The 20,590-nt window shown below is 38.6% G+C and overlaps 1 protein-coding gene across 2 annotated transcripts; it reads left to right on the plus strand.

Moving 5' to 3' along the window:
- Window positions 1-2,786: 2,786 nt before the first annotated feature.
- On the plus strand, window positions 2,787-18,407 carry Spaca1 (sperm acrosome associated 1). 2 transcript variants are annotated; one of them, XM_057791145.1, is made up of 7 exons: window positions 2,787-3,009; window positions 8,610-8,666; window positions 10,906-11,007; window positions 11,979-12,085; window positions 13,328-13,463; window positions 17,457-17,577; window positions 18,251-18,407. In XM_057791145.1, exons 1-7 carry the CDS (start codon window positions 2,787-2,789, stop codon window positions 18,405-18,407), a joined length of 903 nt encoding a protein of 300 aa, XP_057647128.1. The 2 variants fall into 2 exon arrangements, with proteins under 2 accessions (XP_057647128.1, XP_057647129.1); XM_057791146.1 differs by having other exon boundaries at window positions 2,787-3,003.
- The last annotated feature ends 2,183 nt before the right edge of the window (window positions 18,408-20,590 follow it).

Raw genomic sequence — 20,590 nt, forward strand, 5'->3', positions numbered from 1 at the left:
TCTGGACCATCTGGCTAATAACCTACCTTTTACATAGCTTCACATCGACAGTGTATAAGTTTCAAGGCTCGGAACGTAACACAGGGTGGAGTTCTTGTCTAGCAATCTCAAGGCTATCACTTCCATTCCCGATACTGGTTCAATCGGCATCGCTACAAGAAAACAAATATAACAGAAAGCTTCTTGTGGGAGAGTGTGTAAGTTCACTACTCCTGAGAATAGCCATGCCTTTTATTCTACTAGAGTGAAATTTGTTATACAAGTAGCATAATATGGTTGCTGTTGTGGATACAGTTTTAATATCTTTCAGAGTCATTTTTAAGGTCCATTTGGGTTCCCTTTGGAGCTGTTTATTTACGAGGTTATTAACATTTCCTTGAATTTAGGGTATATGGGACTTCAGCTTCAAAAGATTAGTATCTGGAGGAAAATAGGTACTGAAATTGAATGTGAAACACTCAACAATTTGCCTGTCACGGTGCAATAGATCTTTTTTAAAGGTTCTATTTGAAGACACATTTTTTTTTTTTTACTTTCTTATCAACGTCAGTAAAAGAAAAAAATTAGATTATTTCATTTAACCATGAAAGAGAGGTCTCTATTTCTCAAGATCATTTTAAAATTTCTCAATGGGATATCCTGCACAATATTCTCAAGAGCCATAACATTTTATGGTAGTTTAGTTCGTGTAAAGCATTCCCACAGATGCCCTGCCAATGGTCAACTTTAATATTGACCATTTTAGAAGCTCTTGGGTTTTCAAACCTTTGTGAGAAGAAAATCAAATAAAAATTTGTCCTTTTTGTCACAAACATGTGGCCCTGAAAGAATCTATTACCAGTTTATCGTTAGTCTACCGAGACTGCATCTACCAGCGTTCCAGAAGCCAGTTCATACCCCATTGCACTCGGTAGCATGTGCTCTTCATCCTGTGCCATGGGAACTTGAATAGTCAATCTCAAAGCATTACTGTGTCTGTATATTTTCAAAGACCACCATAATGACAAGCTCCCACGTGGAACTTACTAGATAAAATCAAATTTGAAACCAAATTTAAAAACATCCTGTGGTGGTTTGGAAAAACAAACAATCAAATAGCCTGCATAGACCCACAGGGAATTAGGAGGTATGGTCTTGTTGAAGTAGGTGTAGCTTTGTTAGAGGGAAGGTGTCACTAGGGGGTAGGTTTTGAGGTTTCAGAAGCTCAAGCCATGCCTGGTAGTCTCTTCCTGTGTCCTGCAGATCCAGATATGGAACTCTCAGCTCCTTCTCCAGCACCAGGATGCCGCCATGCTTCCTGCCATGACAATAATGGACTCAGCCTCTGAACTGTAAGCCAAACCCAATTAAATGTTTCCTTTAGAGGAACTGCTGTGGTCATGGTGTCTCTCCACAGCAAGAGCCCTAACTAAGACATACACCAGCCCTAAGTCAGTCATTGAACTCTCGATTTTTAGTCCCACACTTTGAACGTCTTCACTGTGAACTTGGAATTATAGGAATCACTGCACAGTTCAGAGCTCTGCTTGTGGGACCCAGTTTCTCCAGGTGGACTTGAGCTTGTCACTTAATCTGTTCAGTTATTAGTCTCCTGGCCTAATAACGAGGGACTCAAATTATGATGATTTCTAAGTTTCTTTCTGACTCAAAATCCCTATGTTCCTATTGCCAGAGAAGAACTATAAAGACCAGAGAAAAACATCACTAATAGAAGGAGTGTAACTTCACTCTTCATTCCTGGGACATAAACGTGCATGTAGATACTGAATTAGGTAGTGGGAAATCAGAAGCTCTAAGATCTACTGATTCAAGTAGAAATAGTAAGCTATCAGTTATGACTTCCAGCCTGACCTAACCTTAGGAATAAAAAAACGTAACTAGCAGGACAGATTCTTAGTTTAAATCGTTATAGGGATCTGTGGAGCATTTGTTGGAGTACCCTCCACAGGGCCTGATCACTGACAGCTTGTGCAGCCATCCGAAGATGTTTTCCAAATCAAACCTGGGGGATACTGACTACGGGTCTCCAAAATCTCCATGAAAGTCGAATCCCACATACAAATAGGTGTCGGAAACTACAATGGGACAAAAAGTTTACAATTTAACCCTTCCCTCTGCCAGTCTAGCGCTTATAAGCCCCACATGCGCAATGTAAAATGGGAAACGCTTGATGAAGCGGCATTCCGACCATGCTCAGCAAGTGCTTCCCTGCATGCTTTGCAAATCAGTCCCACTGGCTGCTGTAGATCCCCGATGCCTCCTACTTAAAACAACTGCAATGAGTACCAGTTGGATGCGAAGAACGGAGAATTTTGAAACCAAGTCACATGAAGGGTGCGTTGGAGTCTAGTTCGGAACACCTAAGTTTAGGAAATACGAAAAATATAGTGTCTTGGAGGCACGATGGCCAAGGTCTTTGGTGGGCGACTAGATTACTAAGCTGACATCAGGAACAGGTGGTTGCAGCCCTGAGCACGAGGATGACCTTCCACACCGGGTTGCTCAGGGAGAAAGGGCGGGCGGAAGTGGTGCCGGAAGCCTGCCCTGTCCTTCCCCCCACGGGCTCCGGACCCCGTCTGTGCACCCCTCCCCCGCCCCCAGCGCGCGTTCCTCGCTCGTCCCTCGCCCGCGCTCCGGATCTCGAACGGGGTGACGCGCGATGACGCCTCAATGGTCGCCAGGCAGGCTCGGCTTGGCGGCGCGGCGCTCGTGGCCGCTGTTCGAAGCGCCTCTCCTCCAGAGCCTGGGCTGTGACTGTGCGTTGGGCGGCCGAGAGGCCGAGAAGCATGCGCGCCGGGGGCGCGGACTGGCTCGCCGAGCTGCTGCTGGCCCTCGGCTGGCTGCTCCTGGTGGGCCTGCAGGCGTCGCAGGCAGCGAATGTCACCGTGGCCCAGGAATCCGGCGTGGTCCGCGAGGCCGAGAACGAGAGCGAAGTGGACGAGGAGGCCGAGAACGACAATGATGTGCCCGAGAATGAGACTCCGGCCGAGCCCGAGGAAGAGGGTGAGGGCAGTAGCTCCTTGGGCAAGAAGCCCACCATTTCCTCAGAAAGGAATTACCAGTGTCACCTTCTGTTGAGGTTTCTGGTGTACACATCAACCCCGAGTTTATTACCCACTATGTGCTATGTGCATCTATAGCCTTTAAAAAACAAGGTGCTCCAGGAAAATAAGCACGAATATTGAAATTGCTATAGAAATACTTTACAAGTGTTACTTTGAAGAAGGGAATCACATTTGTAATTAATGAGGTACGCCCTCATCATAGTGAATCGTGGAGTGTGTAACCATCTTCTCTTAGTAGGTTTTTTGTTGTATTTGTTTTTAATTTCCAAAATGCTTGACATCCTCTTTCTTTCCTGTTCTTGAAATGCTTGACATTCTCTTCTTTTGCTGTTCTTGAGATGGGAACTCAAGGAAAGTCGGGATTCCTTTTGCTGTGGCATATCTAAATGAACATCCTGACAAAACTGCCCGAAGCTCCCATAATCTTGGTGTAGCCCTCAGCACCCTGACAGGAGACTGTGACCGAGGTAGTAGAAAATGAAAAGATCCCAGTAATGACATTGTTGGCTGAAGATGTGTTCACACGAAAGAGAATAAAACAAAGCTGCGTTTGGTTCTGTAAACATGGCTTCTACTCCTGGCTCATTAAACAATAGAAACAGTTGACATATTCACGAGTAACTCACATGCTGGGAGGTCAGTGGCAAGTCCAAGTCGACAGACGTCTAAAGGAGGATGATCTTAGCCCCATCAACGACCCAGCAGACATTGTCTTGATATCTTTGTTATCTTGTGTCTTCTCAGTCTATACATATAGCATTGGGTAGTGCTATCCATTTATTTCCTGATGACAGGCAGTGACTCTCAGTATCAGAAAGAAATCGACTGTCTGAGGTTCTTGGGGATCCTTCTTTGACAGCTATGCAGATCTTGAAGAGCTCTTTGACTTTGGAAATGTGAGAAAGGACTATAGAAGAGACTATGTCCTAGGCATTGCTTCTTTTCTTTGAGTGAATAGTTTTAATATTAAACTGCTAAAGGGAAAGTTCTAGCTATAAAGTCCTAAGTATTGTTGAGGCGAACCCCTAGTGATGGATTTATAATCCCTTATATTCAAACTCCAAAGTTGAGTGCACTTATTCTTGTAGGGCTTCACGTTCTACATTGGGGACTTCTGAGAATTCATTTGTCCTCTGGAATTTTATTTAATTTAATTAATTAATTTTTTTTTTTTTTTTTTTTGGTTTTTCGAGACAGGGTTTCTCTGTGGTTTTGGAGCCTGTCCTGGAACTAGCTCTTGTAGACCAGGCTGGTCTCGAACTCACAGAGATCCGCCTGCCTCTGCCTCCCGAGTGCTGGGATTAAAGGCGTGCGCCACCACCGCCTGGCTGTCCTCTGGAATTTTAGATGTACAGTTTCATGCCTAAGTGCTTTTTCTTGGAGAGACTAACCCAGAACTATAAACACAGGTGAAAACTATATGAACATTTCAGAACCCTGCCAAATTTCATAATCATTGTAGCCTAGAAGATCTGTAAAAGTTGTTATCGTCATTTACTAGCTTGTGTATTTTTTTTTCTTTTCTTGCTTTTTACTTTTAAGTCTGCTTTCAGACAGTTCACAAAAATAAGGGCTGGCAAAAGCACTTCGTGAGAAGCTTAGGTAGAAATTTCAGTCTTGTAACCCTCTGATTCCTACCTATCACTCTATAACTGGGCAGAGAGCTTGAATGCACCTAAATTCTCAACTATTAAATATGAAACTGGAATGTGTCCATCATGGAAGTTCAATTGCTGCTTCCCTAATAGAGTCTAGTTCATTATTTGCTGTGGTTCTTTTGGCACTATTGTCAAAACACAATACTTCTACAGAATATGAAAGGCACACATTTCTTTGGAGAGAATGCCATTTTTGCTGCGTAATTGCAAAGCATTTATAGTTTTAGATTTGTAAACAATTGGAAGATTAGTCAACGAGTTTTATTCATGTCAACATAATCTATTTTCTTTGAGTCCCCATATAGAGACTTGCTGTCATGATTTATCCACTTACAAATCTTGTCAAGTTAATTTGATCTATAAACATGAAAAAGGAAAGAATACTGCCCCTGTGAATTTTAGGAAAACAAGATGATTCAGGTTTTTGTAGCAGAATATTTCAGGAGAAAACCTTTCCTCTTGGGAGATGTACTAAATGTCCTCATCTTTAAATTCCATGTTAAAGAACATCCAGGCTATTATTCATTCACGATGTCATGTGTCACTGAGGTTTAGATTTTGTAACTGTTTTCCCTTTACCTTTACATTGTTCTCTGTCTCTGTTCATCATTGTTTACTAATTGTAAAATGTTTTGCCTTGTTTACTTGATCGTCATTAACAAAAATAAAAAAGCAAGCAAAAAAGCAAACAGTACAAAAGAAAACCCTGGTGGTTGTCAAAGCCCCAACTTTGTTCATTACCGACGAACTCTACTGACTGTTCACTGAAGCTGACGACAAAGGGGGGTTCCTCTAGGAGCTTGTTCCATGTTCCTGAAAGACAGTAAAAAGCAGGGAGAGAAGAGAAGCTGGAGAGATGGAAAGAGATGGTGACCTCAGAGCTTTGGCTTATTTCACAACTGTTCTTCTTTCTAGACAATTCCAATCAGTTGTCAATTTATTAATTTTAGGTTTTTAAAAAAATGTAATTGGAAATATTAATGACCAATGATGAAATAATATTATTTTAAGATAAAACATACAACAGAGTATGTTAGATTAATTTACCTCCTTTTTTTTCTGTGCCTTATATATCTTTTAAAGTATAAACATTCTATATCAGTATGGTCCTTGGCTGATTAAAGGGTAAGTAGACATACATATTGAGTTATAAAATCAGTTTTACTCTATTAAACTACAACTGGGGTTGATCCTGGTGGCATAGTACTATATCCCAGCTACTTTAGAGGCTGAGGCAGGAATGTTGTAAAGTCAAGGCCAACTTGGTATACAAAGTGAATTTAAGCCCCTTCCCTCACTGGGTGACTTAAACCTGTCTCAGCTGGGGCAGTGGTGGCCTATGCCTTTAATGCCAACACTCAGGAGGCAGAAGCAGGTGAGTCTCTGTGAGTTCAAGGCCAGCCTGGTCTACAGAACTACAAAGCAAGTTCCAGGATGTCAGGACAGTTACACAAAGAAATCTTGTCTCGAAAAATCAAAGCTCAGGGTGGAACACTCATCTAGCGTATTTGAGGCCCTAGGTTAATACCTAGTAGTAACACAATAAAAATAAAGTAAAAACTATGTCTTTCAATCTAAGACAGAATACAAGTCCTGAAGCATCAACTCTACAGATGTTTCTCTCCAGAGAAAGTTTCAAGATCCTGGTTGCACCCTGATGACATGTGCTGCAGGATGGTTGCCCACAGGCTGGGCGAGACACTCTGGGAGGCTTTAGTAATCCCTTATACATTCTTGCTGGCTTTTGAGCTCACTGTTGAGCTCATTAGTGGCTTTTTACTTTTTCTTCTCTTGTGACATGCCACACAGTATTTCTGGAGAGTGGAGAATTCAGCCTATGGCACTTTAATTTCATCTGAGGTTTCATTTTGTTAGAGTTGGCAGTTCTTCCACCCCACCACTTAAGGTCGAAACTTAACATCACATGTATTTTCAGGACCCCAGATTCAGTCTGCATGTTATCAAGGTTCCTTTTACAGGTTATTAAAATTCTGAGGAAGACACCGACCTTTAACACGTTCTTCCTGCTACGTTGACACCAACCATTAATCAGCATCTGTGGACTTAGGGATGCACTGATATTCAGACTTTTTGTTTCATACATTGTTATATACATTGTTATATATAACAGGAAACTTTGACAAATGCCACATGGAAGTCCAGATAGGTGTCATTTTCTTGACTCATCATTGTAGGATTTCCAGTTTTATAAAGCAACTAAATGGCCCAGTGAACACTTAATACATCACAAATACTAAAGTTGAAAGAATCTTTGTAAGTTGTCTGTTCCATCTCCATGTCCTCCCTTTCCCCCTCTGAGGAAAGTCAAGTAAGAAGGAGCTACTTATCTTCCCAGAGTAGCAGAGGTAGTGACTGATGGTTCGAAGTGGTCCAGTAGTCTTCTCTTATACTTGCTTTTATGCTCAGGAACCAGTTTTTAACTTATGTCTCATAATGTGCCAACTGAAAGTGTTCGGGCATTCCAAGTATTAAAACGTCAATTCAAATTGATCATTGTGTTAGCTGAAATCATTTAACAAAGTCAATGTTGATTTAATTATATGTCTCCTATGCTTTCTCTGTATTAACAGTTCTGTATTTGATGCTTTCAAATACAGAACAAAGTGTTTGTGAAACTGTTAATGTTTCACAATATTGAAAATGGGAAAAATTAGAACTTGAAATTAATAACTACAAAATGAGTTTGAATTAACTATTGTGTCCTAAGTGGGTCCACAGTCCTAAGCAGTTTGTAGAATATTTCCACACAGTATTTCATTCTATTTTAATTACCAAGTAAGATAGGCTTTGCATTTTTTACAAAGGGTTAATTAGGTCTGACAGAATTGAGTTGTTTCAAATTCAGACAGTGAATTAGTGGCAGAAGCAGTATTTTGGACTTCAAGTTGGATGTGATTTCTGCGTGATTTGTTGCTCAGAGATCCAGTGTCTTAACATTCTCCTTCAACAGCCTAGTGTGTATTTCTGTTGAGATTTGAGTCTTAATCTGTGTTTTTGAAGACTTGTTTATATGTTAGAGCTATAAGAACTCAGGATAAACTTCAGAATGGTTAGGGAAAAAAAGGAAATATCCTAGTCTGGTAATTCATACCTGTAATCATAGAGAAGCCGAAACAAGAAGACCACTGAGTTAAAGGTCATCTGTGCTATGTAGCAAAACCCTGTCCCTGAAACAAAATCCCAAATCACAAAAGGAAAGTCACAAGAAAATGTGATTGAGAACCAAGACTACTAAACTTCTTACATAGTTAGATATTCAAGTAATTACATAATAATTGTATGTATTATAGACTATCCTCCCGAATAAAGCATTGGAATGGATTCTTAGAAACATCGACATCTGCCATCTAAACCTGCAAAGTGAATGAATGAAATATATTTGTAACTTTTATAATTTTGATGCACACTTGGTATGAAGATTTATTTGGAAATGTAAATTGCTTTGTATTAGTTTATTTTTTTTCCTTCCTTATAGAAAATAGAGAATATTTTAAAATGGTTCCCAAAGTTTGGAGACTGCTGTGTGTATATATTATTTTACTTTTCCAGTTATATTTTAATTCACTGTATATTCGTTAATAAAAAAGAAAATCCCTGTGTTATATATGAGATTCAAAAGCAAAATTTAAGTTATTTCTAACTTGATGAATATTCTTAAAGGGGGTAGTCTTTCCTTGATTTAGAATAGTGATAGCTGTGTTTATGTGAGGAGCAGCTATGCTTTCCTGGTTTTAATAGAGCATTTTAAAAAATCCTCTATTGCCCATATGACAATTACCTGTACCCTACACCTCCCAATAAGATGTTATTCACTTTTAAAAGTTTTCATATGGTTAAATAATGTTTTTTTTAACTTTATGTTTAGTTCAGAACAAAACAGTAGTCAAAGAAGTCGAATTTGGAATGTGCACAGTGACCTGTGGTGAGTAGCAGAGACTAGAGAAATAGCCTGTCATGGTTTCTACCAAGATGAAATGCAGTTATTTGTAATTTCTGTACTACTTACCCTTTCTCCGTGTCTCATTTCTTTCTATGCCTTTTACTATAATGTACACACCGTACTAGGTAATTGCTTCAAAAGGTATATTTTCAGGTTCGGGGTATTTTTACATATAAACTATTTTCACTAAACTAAAATTTTGCTTCACAGATGTTCAAAGATGAGAGATCTTCGGTGTATCTGACAGATGCCTTCCCACACTCCTTTGGCAAAGCTGCCAAGAAATAAGCTTATTTGCAATAGACTATTATAAGTACTCCATTTCTCTAGTTTGTACATTGTATTTTGGAGAAAAGGGGTGTTAGCTTTGCAAGATGAATAAACATGAAAGAATGGACATTGTCCCTTCTAGAAATAGGATTAAACAGAATCTCTCAGGTAGGCTCAGGGCTCAGGACTCAGGCTGCCGTGCTGTGTAGACCACTGCTTCTTAAACAGCTACCCTAAGTAGTTTAAAATTACTGGACTAACCCAGAGTTTCTGACAACCTAGGACTATGGGTAGGCCCAAGAATTTGAAGTTGTGATCAATTCACAAGGAAGGTGATCTTGCTCGTGCTGGAAATCCCTTACTTTCTTCAACCATTGCTGGGAGTCTGCATCATGAGAAGACAACAGATAATTAATAAATTAAAATTTTTTATTCTAACTTGGGAACATGACAGTGATAAGATTATAGTACACATCTACAGAGACTTCTTTTTAGGTCAAAGTTTTGTAAATTACCAGAACTGACAATTTTTTTATGTGGGTGCTAAATCATTCATATATAACCACTTTCAAGTATACAATTCAGTGACCCAAACAACACATCAGCATTATCTGTAGAACATTTTCAGTACCCCAAAATAATTCCCATACCCAGCAGACAGTATTTCACACACTCATCCTCCCAGGTCCCGACAGGCACTTTTTCATAATTAGCTTAAAATGGAGTCTGGCCTTAGCTTTGTGGTGACAGCCAAAATGACAGGAATCATTATGAAACAGCCTGAGAGTGTCCAGTTGTCCATTTGTCTTTTTGTTGTTGTTGCTGTTGTATTTTCCCCGGTAGATTTATTTTTATAACAACTCCAACCTTGCTTCTCCTGATCTTGTGGGGGTCCACTTTCTTAGCTCTCAAAAGTGCAGCATCTCCCAAGAATTTGTTAGAAATACAGGACTGCAGACTTTTCCAAGACTGGGTCAGAATTTGCATTTTAAAAAGATCTCCAGGCGACTTGCACGCACTCTTCTATTCCTAAACCACCTGTCATCTTCAGCTGTTCCTTTCCTTGGAATTAGCTCGTGATTAACACCTTGTTAGGGGCTAAAGAGGGGAATCCAGCTGGGGAGATGAAGACAGACTCTGCCTAGGCCTTTACACAGCTCATTACAGGACAGGAGTAAAAACCAGAGACGCTCTAGAATCAGCCAATAACGATTTGATTTCTTGCTACAAAATGTGTGACAGTTTCAGAAAGAGTATCTTCCTGGAAATAGAGGTGTAGTTAATAGTTTATCCCATCTGTAGTTAATACAGAGACTCTATCAATACAGCATTATTAAAAATTATTTTAAAAAACATTTTTATGATAAAATATGATTTTGGAATTTCTTCCAGAAACTCCAACCCCAATCCTGAAAAGTTCCATGATCACAAATTTGTGTAATCCTATGTAGTATATCAAATCAGATTTTATAGGCTGTAGGAAGAATAATTTAGGTATTCCTAAAAGAAAAAATTCTATCAATTTAAAACATGCACAATTATAAATGAGTTCTGATTTAAAAGATACTGAAATGTAAAAATTTTATGTTTTAGCCAATAAAAAATTATGCAGGGAAGTGTATTTATTAGCATACTAAAACTTTCAAAAAATTCTATAATAAAGACGACCTTATTGTAACATTTTAAAATTTGCACGTGAACATAGAACCTTTTTTCTGATGGGAATCAGTATCTTAGAAAACTTTCTTGGGGAAATACTCTTTTCAGAAATAACTGGAGTGAAGAGTCTACAGAAGCTCTACATGTTCTCATACTGAACTTAGGAATTTAATTTTCATAATTAAGAGAACATTCTCAAAACAAAACTAAAGAAAATACAGACTGGAATGGGAAGAACGACCCTTTGTGGTTATTTTTCTTTAAACATTTGCTCATTTTTTTTAAAATAAAGGTGTTGGAATCAGAGAAGTTATTTTAACCAATGGATGCCCTGGAGGTGAATCCAAGTGTATTGTTCGTGTGGAAGAATGCCGTGGACCTGTTGATTGTGGCTGTGAGTTGAGTCCATATTTGCTGAAGGAGGGTTTATGCTGGGGAAATATCTTTAACCTCAAACTACTACTGAGTACAAAGAGACAATCGACTGATAAAAAGAAGTAATAAAAAATTAAATACCCTCTCTCTAGACGGAGTTCTAAGTAGCCCTGCTTTTGATAATCATTTCACTTGCGTGTAGAATCTGATATGCTGGAGCTTCACTGTGCCTGGGGTCTGTATTCGAGCCAGCCCTGGAGTGGAACATGTCTGATGCTATGGCCATGACATTTTATCTGTAGATTGATAAACCTTAATTTGGAACTTGGAGCTCTTTGTATGAAATTATGCTTTTCTGACATTTCAGCTTCTCTAAATGAGGTTTCATAACCCAAAATTAGAAGCCCTGGGCAAGATCACCAGGTTCAAAGTAGCATATCACTAAGTTGAATGTCTTTTTCTCTTCCACACTTTTTCTACTTGAAGATAAAGAGTCATGGTGTCTCCTCACCTGCTTCTTTTGGTGACTTCTCTATAATTGGACTCCAAATTACAAGATTCAGTGTCCTCAGCATTTGACTTCTGAGGGTTGTTTTTTACAACAGTGTGGCATGTAAGAAAGGGTCCCAAAACAATACAGTAGTGTTCTTTACCACTGTGGGGAGATAGGATTTGAGACCTGGATTCTAGACTGCCTTATGTTGTCTTTTCAGGGATCTTCAGATTTCATGACTTTGGATCTGTTTACTCAACTGGAGACATTTGGCTTTTCATAGCCAGTCTAACCCTCATATTATGTATAATATATGTTGATGTGGATGTATATTTATAATGTATGTGCAGTGTCTAGATAGGGTTGTTTCTTGGTTGATGATATAATTAAATGATCGATGATGTAATTAAAAATTGTTGCTAAAAAAAGGTGTATGGACAGATAAAGCAATTTGCTTCCCAATAGTACTTATATATTTATGTTTTCTTCTTTTTCAGGGGGAAAACCAATTTCTGAAAGCCTCGACAGTGTTAGACTGTCATGTGTTCATATATCTCCCGAAAATCGCTTCAAATATCTGTGGAAGCTTCTAAAGTCAGATCAAGTAAGTAGAAACCGTGTATAATCGGGTGTTTTTTACTGACTAATAACATTTGGTACCTAGTTCTGATATTTTAAGAAAGCAATTTGAAGAAATTGAGTTAAAAATCATATAACTTTATTATTTGAATTCATTTTTTTGTCAGACAAAAAACATATGTCTTAGGGTCATCTATAATCATAACTTAAATTTACACACTTTATGATATATTCTGTTTTGGAACCAAGACTATTTCTGTTTTATATGGCATGCTAAACAATAGTTAATTAAAGGTACTATAAATGCCAGATAACAACTGAATGATAAGAGTTCATTTAAAAGATATAAAACAACCCTATAAACTTTTAAAAAAATAAGTGTGTCATTTTACAGATAAGTAATTGAGGCATAGAAAGTGTCTCAGAAGCCAGGCAATGGTGGCACACGCCTTTAATCCCAGCACTTGGGAGGCAGAGGCTGGGTGCATTTCTGTGAGTTTGAAGCCAGCTTGGTCTACAAGAGCTAGTTCCAGGACAGGCTCCAAAGCTACAGAGAAACCCTGTCTCAAAAAATTTAAAAAATTAAAAAGCAAATAAACAAAAACATAAATAAATAAAAATTAAAGAGTCTTAGTTTGCTTTTCTGTTGCTGTAAGAAAACACTAACCGAAATCAAACCGGAAGGAAAGAGTTTTTTGAAGCTCAGTTCCAACTGACAGTTCATTTCTGAGGGAAATCAACGCAGGAACCTGCAGCAGAACCATGGATACTTGCTTTCCATACCTTGCTCAGCTTACATTATGTTCCTATACAACCCAAGACTACCTCCTGTTTAAGGGTGACATCACCCACAGTGGTCTGAACCCTCCCACATCAATCATTAATCAAGGAAATGTTCCCCAGACTTGCCAACAGTCCAGTTAGGTAGAGGCATTTTCTCTACTGATGTTCCCTTTGGCCAGGTGACCCTAACTTGTGTCAAGTTGACAAAAACTAACCTGCACAAGAAGTACTGTCCATAGTCAACAGGATTGAGACTTGAAGTCTAGATTATCTGATTAGAAATCATATGTGTACAGCTCATTACATGCGAGGTGAAAAGAGTGAGAATTTTTTTTTTTGAGGACTGTTTGCTTGTGCTGTCAGCTTATTGTGTTTCCCAGGGATCCAGCGAGTCCTGCCTGTCCTGTACTGTCTCCGTTTGTAATCAGTGAACCCAGCCAAGACTATTCATACGTTTTGTTTCTGTTTGTTTTGATTTTCATAGCAACCTGTTATACTTTCAAATGATTCAGCAGTCCTTGACATACAAAGAGAACTTCATCCCATGGCTTTCGAGTGTGACACCCTGGACAATAATGAAATAGTAGCCTCTATCAAGTTCACAGTCTATACAACAAGTGGTAAGTATCTGGAAGTGTTTTGGTTTGCTTATATCTCAAACTTACTTTCAGGAACTGCCTGATGGACTTATGAAAATTCAGATTTCTACCAGCTGCACCCCAGAGCTTCTGATTGAGTAGATCTGTATGGAGCTGGCACATGAACTATCAGACAAAGCTGTTCCTTTAAAACCCAGTTCTGGGCACTGGCAGCTCTTCCAGATGTCCTAAGTACAATCTCCTATACCCTCTTCTGGTGTGCTGACATATCCAAGCAAAGTGCTCATAGACATAATGAAGTGAATTTTTAAACAAAAAAAATGGACCTTAAAAACAAAACAAACAAACAAAAAAATTAGACCTTCAACTTGAAATATATTGGTGCATTTATTTCCATTATGAATGTGAAGATAGACAAATGGATTCTCATGCATGATTGCAGGAAAAATATAATTAAAACTTGTGAAATCAGAGCATTTCTCTTTAGAAGTTATCTATTTGAAGAGTATGTATGTCTATGTGTGTGTGTGTGTGTGTGTGTGTGTGTGTGTGTGTGTGTGTGTGTTGAGATTGGGTTTCTCTAGGTAGCCCTGGCTGTCCTGGGACTCACAATATAGACAAGGCAGGCCTAGAACTCATCTGCTTGCCTCTGCTTTCAGAGTGCTGGAATTAAAGGTATGTGCTATCATGCCTGGCTTTGGATTATATTTTTGATGATTCAGTATTAAATTAAAGTTCTTAATGTAGTCTTGAACATGACTTTGCATATTAAAATAGTTTCTTCTGAGAAATAAAGTATATATCCATGTTCATTCAGTTTGACCTATGGCACCCTCTATGTCCAGGTAACTATTTCCTTCGGTTTAGTTGCTCTTAACCTTATTTAATGCTGTTGTTGTCTTTGTTGGTAGGAGTATCTGATCACAAGCTCTTTTGAGAACTCACTTATGTTAGGATTCTCTAGAAGAACTGATTGAATGAATATTAAGGAGGGGATTTAGTAGTGGTTTACAGGCTGCGGTTCAACAATGTAGTCCAACAATGGCTGTCTCCTTATGGAAGGTCAAGAGTCTAGTAGTCGTTCAGCCCATGAGTCTGGATGCCTCAGCTGATCTTCCAACTAAGTTAGAGTCTCAGAGAAGTAGATCCTACTACCAGCAAATGCGTATGTCAGCAGGACTGATGAACTTGCCAGCAAGAGTGAGGACAGGCAGGCGAAAGCAGATGCTTCCATCTTCTATGTCGTTTTGTGTGAGCTGCTGCTAGAAGGTGGGACCCAGATTTAGGATGAGTCTCTCTGCCCCCAGTGACCAAACCAGGGAAAATCCCTCACAAGTGTGCCCATCTCCTTGGGTTTTAGTTGATTCCAGATGTAGTCAGTTGACAACCAAATTAGCTATCAAATCATTAAAGATTCTAGAGCTTGTATTTTCAGAGAGCTGTCTTTATAAACCTTCTAGAAGTGATTGGTAACTTTAGGGTCCTGTGCTTTTTGGAGCTGTTTCTCAGTCTGAAAAGCTTTTGTTTTAGTCTGGAGTACCATGTCATACAACGTCCTTTATTGAAAAGAAAATAAGCTGTAAAGGATTTTGTAGAGGTTTTAAAAATAAATGTTTGCTAGTTAAACTTTCTTTGTGTGTTTTTAGATTGCAATTTGCAAAATATCTTCAGGTAAAAGCTAATAACCACTGTGTTGAGATATCATTGAAGAGATAATTTCAGTAGCAAGAAACTATTACAAAAAGCACAAGAAGACTATACAACTGAGGACCATCAAGCTTTATAAACATTCTCAAACTGCCATAGTTTATGATGCTATATGTGTCTGCCCATTTGTGTACTTCGTTCTCACTGCCTGGCCCTTAATAGGTTCCTTTTAGTAGTTAGCACTTTTCATAATAAGAAAGGAACATTTATTTGCTAATGTGTAAGCTAAGGGTTAGAAAAGAGACCCCAAATACTTGTTCTTGATTGAGGCAGTGTTGACTTTGGTTTCATAGCAGCCCAGGGATGGTGAGGTAGCTCTGCCAGTTACTGCATGCACACTTAAACAACAAAATACCCTCAGAATATTTCAATACCTATTAGTTTCTCTGAAAAATGACAAGTTGCTCACCAATGCAACAGACCTTTTCACTTGTTCAGCCATTGAACAAATGTTTTTCTTACAAATAGCTATACTCTACAATACTGAAATGAATCAAATATGCAATAGAAATGTTTTTAGGATAAATGTAGCTAATAGAAAATTCTTCCAGATGTAGTAATGCATGCCAGCACAGAGACAAGCAAATCTCTGTGAGTCCCAGGTCAGCATGATCTCCGTAGTAAGTTTCAGAACAGCTGGAGCTACATGGAGAGAGAGGAAAAATTCCCATTCCCATTTTTCTTCCTCCTTTTTATATAATTTTCACTCACAGTTATTGTCTTTATATATGGCATTGTTTGGGGATTTAATTGTATGCCCCTAAAAGATAATGTGTGTTCTAAGTTCTTAGTACTTAGATTGCAGATATACTTGAAAAGGGATGATTGAAGATGTCATAAGTTAAGATGAGATTGTGGCTGGTGCTCAAATAAAAAGAACTCTGGATAGAGGAGGGAGAATTAAGAGGAGGGAGGACAGAATAAAGGAAGAAGGAGGAAGAGGAATGCAAAAGAGGTACATGGAAGCAGATCCAGGCTGAGGCCACAGAAGCTGAGAAGGTAGCACAGTAGCCCCCCCTCCCCAGAGCTTTTAAGAGACTCATTGAGCCCCACCAGTCACACACACACACACACACACACACACACACACACACATTATTTATGGCTTCTGAAGAAAATTAGATGTACATGTAGTCCACATGATCCTCTCAAAATGACCGCTCTTCTCAGGAGTGGAAATCCCCCTTTTATTATCCATCCTCTTTTGACTGATGTTGGGTGCTAGTGAATTAAACAAACTCATTTTGCATTTCTCATCCAAACCTGGCCCTAAACATTGTCTCTCTGTTTTAAAAATCTTCAACTTTCAACAAACCTGAAATCATTAATTTTTTGTTAATCTGATAATATTGGAATAAAAATATAAATGCACCTTTGCAATCATGCTTAGGATTGTTTAAAGGGAGATCACCAAATTGTATTCATACTGTTAGACTACTGAGAAAAGCTAGTTATAATCCATGGCATAAGAGGATAAGAAGAAATCCAGACAATTGCTATGCAGGAGTGGTGCATACTAAAATGTTTAAACAACTCATGATTTATACAAATAACTAAACCTCCCTGGTTCCTGTTTTACTTACCTGTATGATATAGGATTTAGTCGAATACCCTTGTCTGTATGAATTATTTTTTGTGCAATTTTAGAATTTGGGGATTAAAAGAACCTATAGAAAAGCTATCACATCCACAAAACATATAACCCAGATATAAGCTGTCTCTTCACCAGTTGATAGTATAGTGATGCTATAAAACAGCCTGTAGACCAGTTCTGCCTTCTCAACAGCCTTATCTGCAGGAAGGAAGCTCCTGACTTAGAAGCAGTGTGTGAGTATTTTATGGAGAACAATGAGTGTCAATCCCAGTCTTAGAGTTAAAAACCAGAGCTGTATCATAATCCTAGGCATAAAACTGAAGTCTGTGAAGGAGGAACTGGGAGAATCTCCTCATGATTCAGTAATAGGCAAAGTTTCTTAGCTGTGACTCAAAACAGTCACCATAAAAAGTAACATTCAGTAAATTACACTGCGTCAAAGTAAAAAACTTCAGCTTCCCAAAATAAGTCACTTGGAAAATGAATAGGCAGAAATCCAACTAACCTTGCCACGATACTCAGTTTGAGAAAGTTCTCTCTTAAGTTTGTTAGGAAACTAAGTATACCCTTGCCTGATTGTCAGTGATTACTCTTTTATTTACCTCAGAGAAGTGTAAACATAGATCCACAAAATAGCGTTTACAGGAGTAGTCCATTCAGACAGCCATTTCCCATTGATTTCTAGCGGCAGTCATATGTGTCTCTACTTTCAGAACTACAGATGAGAAGGACAATCAGGCCAGACACTGATGCAGTCCTAGTTTTCGTGCTGACCATAGGAGTCATTATCTGCATATTTGTGATCTTTGTATTGATCTTCATCATCATAAATTGGTAGGTGAATGGCCTAGCATGCACAGTCTTTTGATTGACAATTTTGGGGCATGAGCTAGCCAAGTGACCAGGAGCTGGGGCGGCAGGAACACAGCCCGCAGCTCACACTACAAAATGGCGCCCAACATGGGGCTCGAACCCACGACCCTAGGATTAAGAGTCCCATGCTCTACCGACTTTTGATTGACAACCTCCTCAGCCCCCACCCATTTGTAGTGAAGCCCAGATCACTGCCCTGCGGTGTCTCCTCTATGTATCTTGATGCCATCTTCTTTCATGCTACCCCAGCTTGTATATGGATGCTTTTAAAAGCATCATGACTTTGCAGCCATGGGAGAGCTTTCAGATGTGTATTTTATAATTTTACAAGGAAATTGTTTAAAAAGAACAAAAAAGGTATACCTTTGTCGTTTAACCATAGCTCTCACTGCTTTAAAACTTGGCTGTTGTAGCCTCCCAGTTCACATAAATGGACAAGAGAAAGTCTGTGTGTGCATTCCAGCCCACAAATCTGGAAATTCAATCACAGTGCCAATGGACTCTTTCAAGAAGTGTTGAACTGTGAATAAAAGGCCCTTCTATATAAAGGAGATGTAAACATGAACCTCATTTACTTTTGTTGCTGTGGGTTTTTTATTGTGGCTTTTGTTTTTGTTTTTGCTTTTTCCTCCAGGGCGGCAGTGAAATCCTTCTGGGGGGCAAAAGCCTCAGCCACTGAGATACACTCCGAGATGAGTTCTATGAAGTACAAAGATTCGACTTCTCTTGATCAATCACCAACAGATATGCCTGGACATGAAGATGATGCTTTAAGTGAATGGAATGAATAATGTATGGATGACATATGAGAAACCAAGGTCGATTAGAACATATCAGATTCATTATTGTAAAAATAAAATATATACTGAAATACTTCAATGACGTCAGGTTGAATTTACCTCAGTGGTGGTAATATGGTGTGGGACAGAGCTGTTTATTCAGTCCAACTCTCAATTCAATTGTCAAATTTTCTTTTAATTAGTTCTTGGTATTTACTGCTTCAGATAATAGCCTGAGGTCATATATATATATATATATATATATATATATATATATATATTCTCTTTAGTCACTTGTCCATTTGCCTTTTCTGTCCTAAAAAAGAAAAATATAATATAATATATAAGTTTCTTTGGAAAGTAAGCTTTTCCTACCTGGGAAAACTAGATTGAACCACTAAAGTAAATCATACTTCATAATCACTGCAAGACATGTAGTGTATAAAGCTTTGTGTGTTAATTTGGATATTCTTTCTCTGTCCTTTGGTTAGTTTGGATAAAGGTTTGCCTATTTTATTGATTTTCTCAAGGAGCCAACTCTTTGTCTCATTGATTCTTTGTATTATTTTGTTTCTATTTTGTTGACTTTAGCTCTCAGTTTATTTACTGTCATTTAGTCCTCCTGAGTGAGTTTGCTTCTTTTTGTTCTAGAGCTTTCAGGTGTTCTGTTAATTTGCTACTATGGGATTTTTCCAGCTTCTTTATGTAGGCATTTAGTGCTATGAACTTTCCTCGTATCAGTGCTTTCATTGTGTCCCATAAGTTTGGGTATGTTGTGCAGTCATTTTCATTGAATTTTAGTCTTTAATTTCTTTCTTTATTTTGTTCTTGACCCAGTGGTGATTCACTTGAACATTGTTCAGTTTCCATGAGTTTGTAGACTTTCTGCAATTAGTGTTGTTGTTGAGTTCTAACTTTAAGCCATGATGCTCCGACAAGACACAGGGGTTATTCCATTTTTTTTTTTTGTATATGTTGAAATTTGATTTGTGATGGAGGAACTACTTTCATTTAATAAAGAAACTGCCTTGGCCCATTTATAGGCCAGCCCTTAGGTGGGTGGAGTAAACAGACAGAATGCTGGGAGAAAGAAGCCGAGTCAGGGGCCATGATTCTCCCACTCCAGACAGACGCAGGTTAAGATCTTTCCTGGTAAGCCAGCTCATGGTGCTACACAGAATATTAGAAATGGGTTAGATCAATATGTAAGAGCTAGCCAATAAGAGGCTGGAACTAATGGGCCAGGCAGTGTTTAAAAGAATACAGTTTCTGTGTAATTATTTCGGGGCATAAGCCATGTGGGCGGCCGGGTGCTGGGGACGCAGCCCCGCTGCTCCTATTACAACAGATTTGTTACGGAGCATGTGATCAATTTTAGAGAAGGATCCATGAGGTGTTAAAAAGAAGGTATAAGGTATATTCTTTTGTGTTTGGGTGGAATGTTCTATAGATGTCTGTTAAGCCCATTTGAGTCATAACATCTGTTAGTTCTTTTATTTCTCTCCTAAGTTTCTGGCTGACATACCTGTCCAGTGGTGAGAGTGGGGTGTTGAAGGCTCCTGCTATTAGTATATTAGGCTTGATGTGTGATTTAAGCTTTAGTAGTGTTTCTTTTACATTTGAGGGTGCCCTTGTATTGGGGGCATAGGTGTTCAGAATTGAGAATTCATCTTGATTGATTTTTTCCTCTTACAAATATGAAATGTCTTTATCTCTTTTGACTAATTTTCGTTTGAAGTCTATTCTGTTATATATTATGACAGCTACACAAACTTGTTTTTTAGAGCCATTTGATTGGAAAATCTTTTCCCAACTCTTTACTCTGACTTAATGTCTGTCTTTTTAGTTGAGGTGTGTTTCTTGTATGCAACAAAAGGATGGATTCTGTTTTCAAATCTATTCTGTTAGCCTGTGTCTTTTTATAGGCAAATTGAGTCCATTGATATTAAGGGATATTAATGGTCAGAGAGAGTTATTTTCTGATATTTTTGTTTTTGTTATTGGTGGTGGTATTGTGTGTGTGTTTCTCTTTTTTTGGATTTTCTGGTATAGGATTATCCATTGCCTGTGTTTTTGTGGGTGTAGCTAACTTCCTTGGTTGGAGGTTTCCTTCTAGTACTTCTGTAGGGCTGGATTTGTGGATAGGTATTGATTAAATCTGGTTTTGTTATAGAATATCTTGTTTTCTCTGTCTA

This window comes from Chionomys nivalis, chromosome 16 (genome assembly GCF_950005125.1).
Source record: "Chionomys nivalis chromosome 16, mChiNiv1.1, whole genome shotgun sequence".
NCBI lineage: Eukaryota > Metazoa > Chordata > Mammalia > Rodentia > Cricetidae > Chionomys > Chionomys nivalis.

What these genes read in the sequence shown, in the direction of transcription:
- Spaca1 (XM_057791145.1), top strand. Translation starts at nt 2,787, where the DNA reads ATGCGCGCCGGGGGCGCGGACTGGCTCGCCGAGCTGCTGCTGGCCCTC. An exon ending in AATGTGCACAGTGACCTGTG is followed by an intron (nt 8,667 to 10,905) that starts GTGAGTAGCAGA and finishes TTTAAAATAAAG; the next exon opens with GTGTTGGAATCAGAGAAGTT. An exon ending in CACAGTCTATACAACAAGTG is followed by an intron (nt 13,464 to 17,456) that starts GTAAGTATCTGG and finishes CTCTACTTTCAG; the next exon opens with AACTACAGATGAGAAGGACA.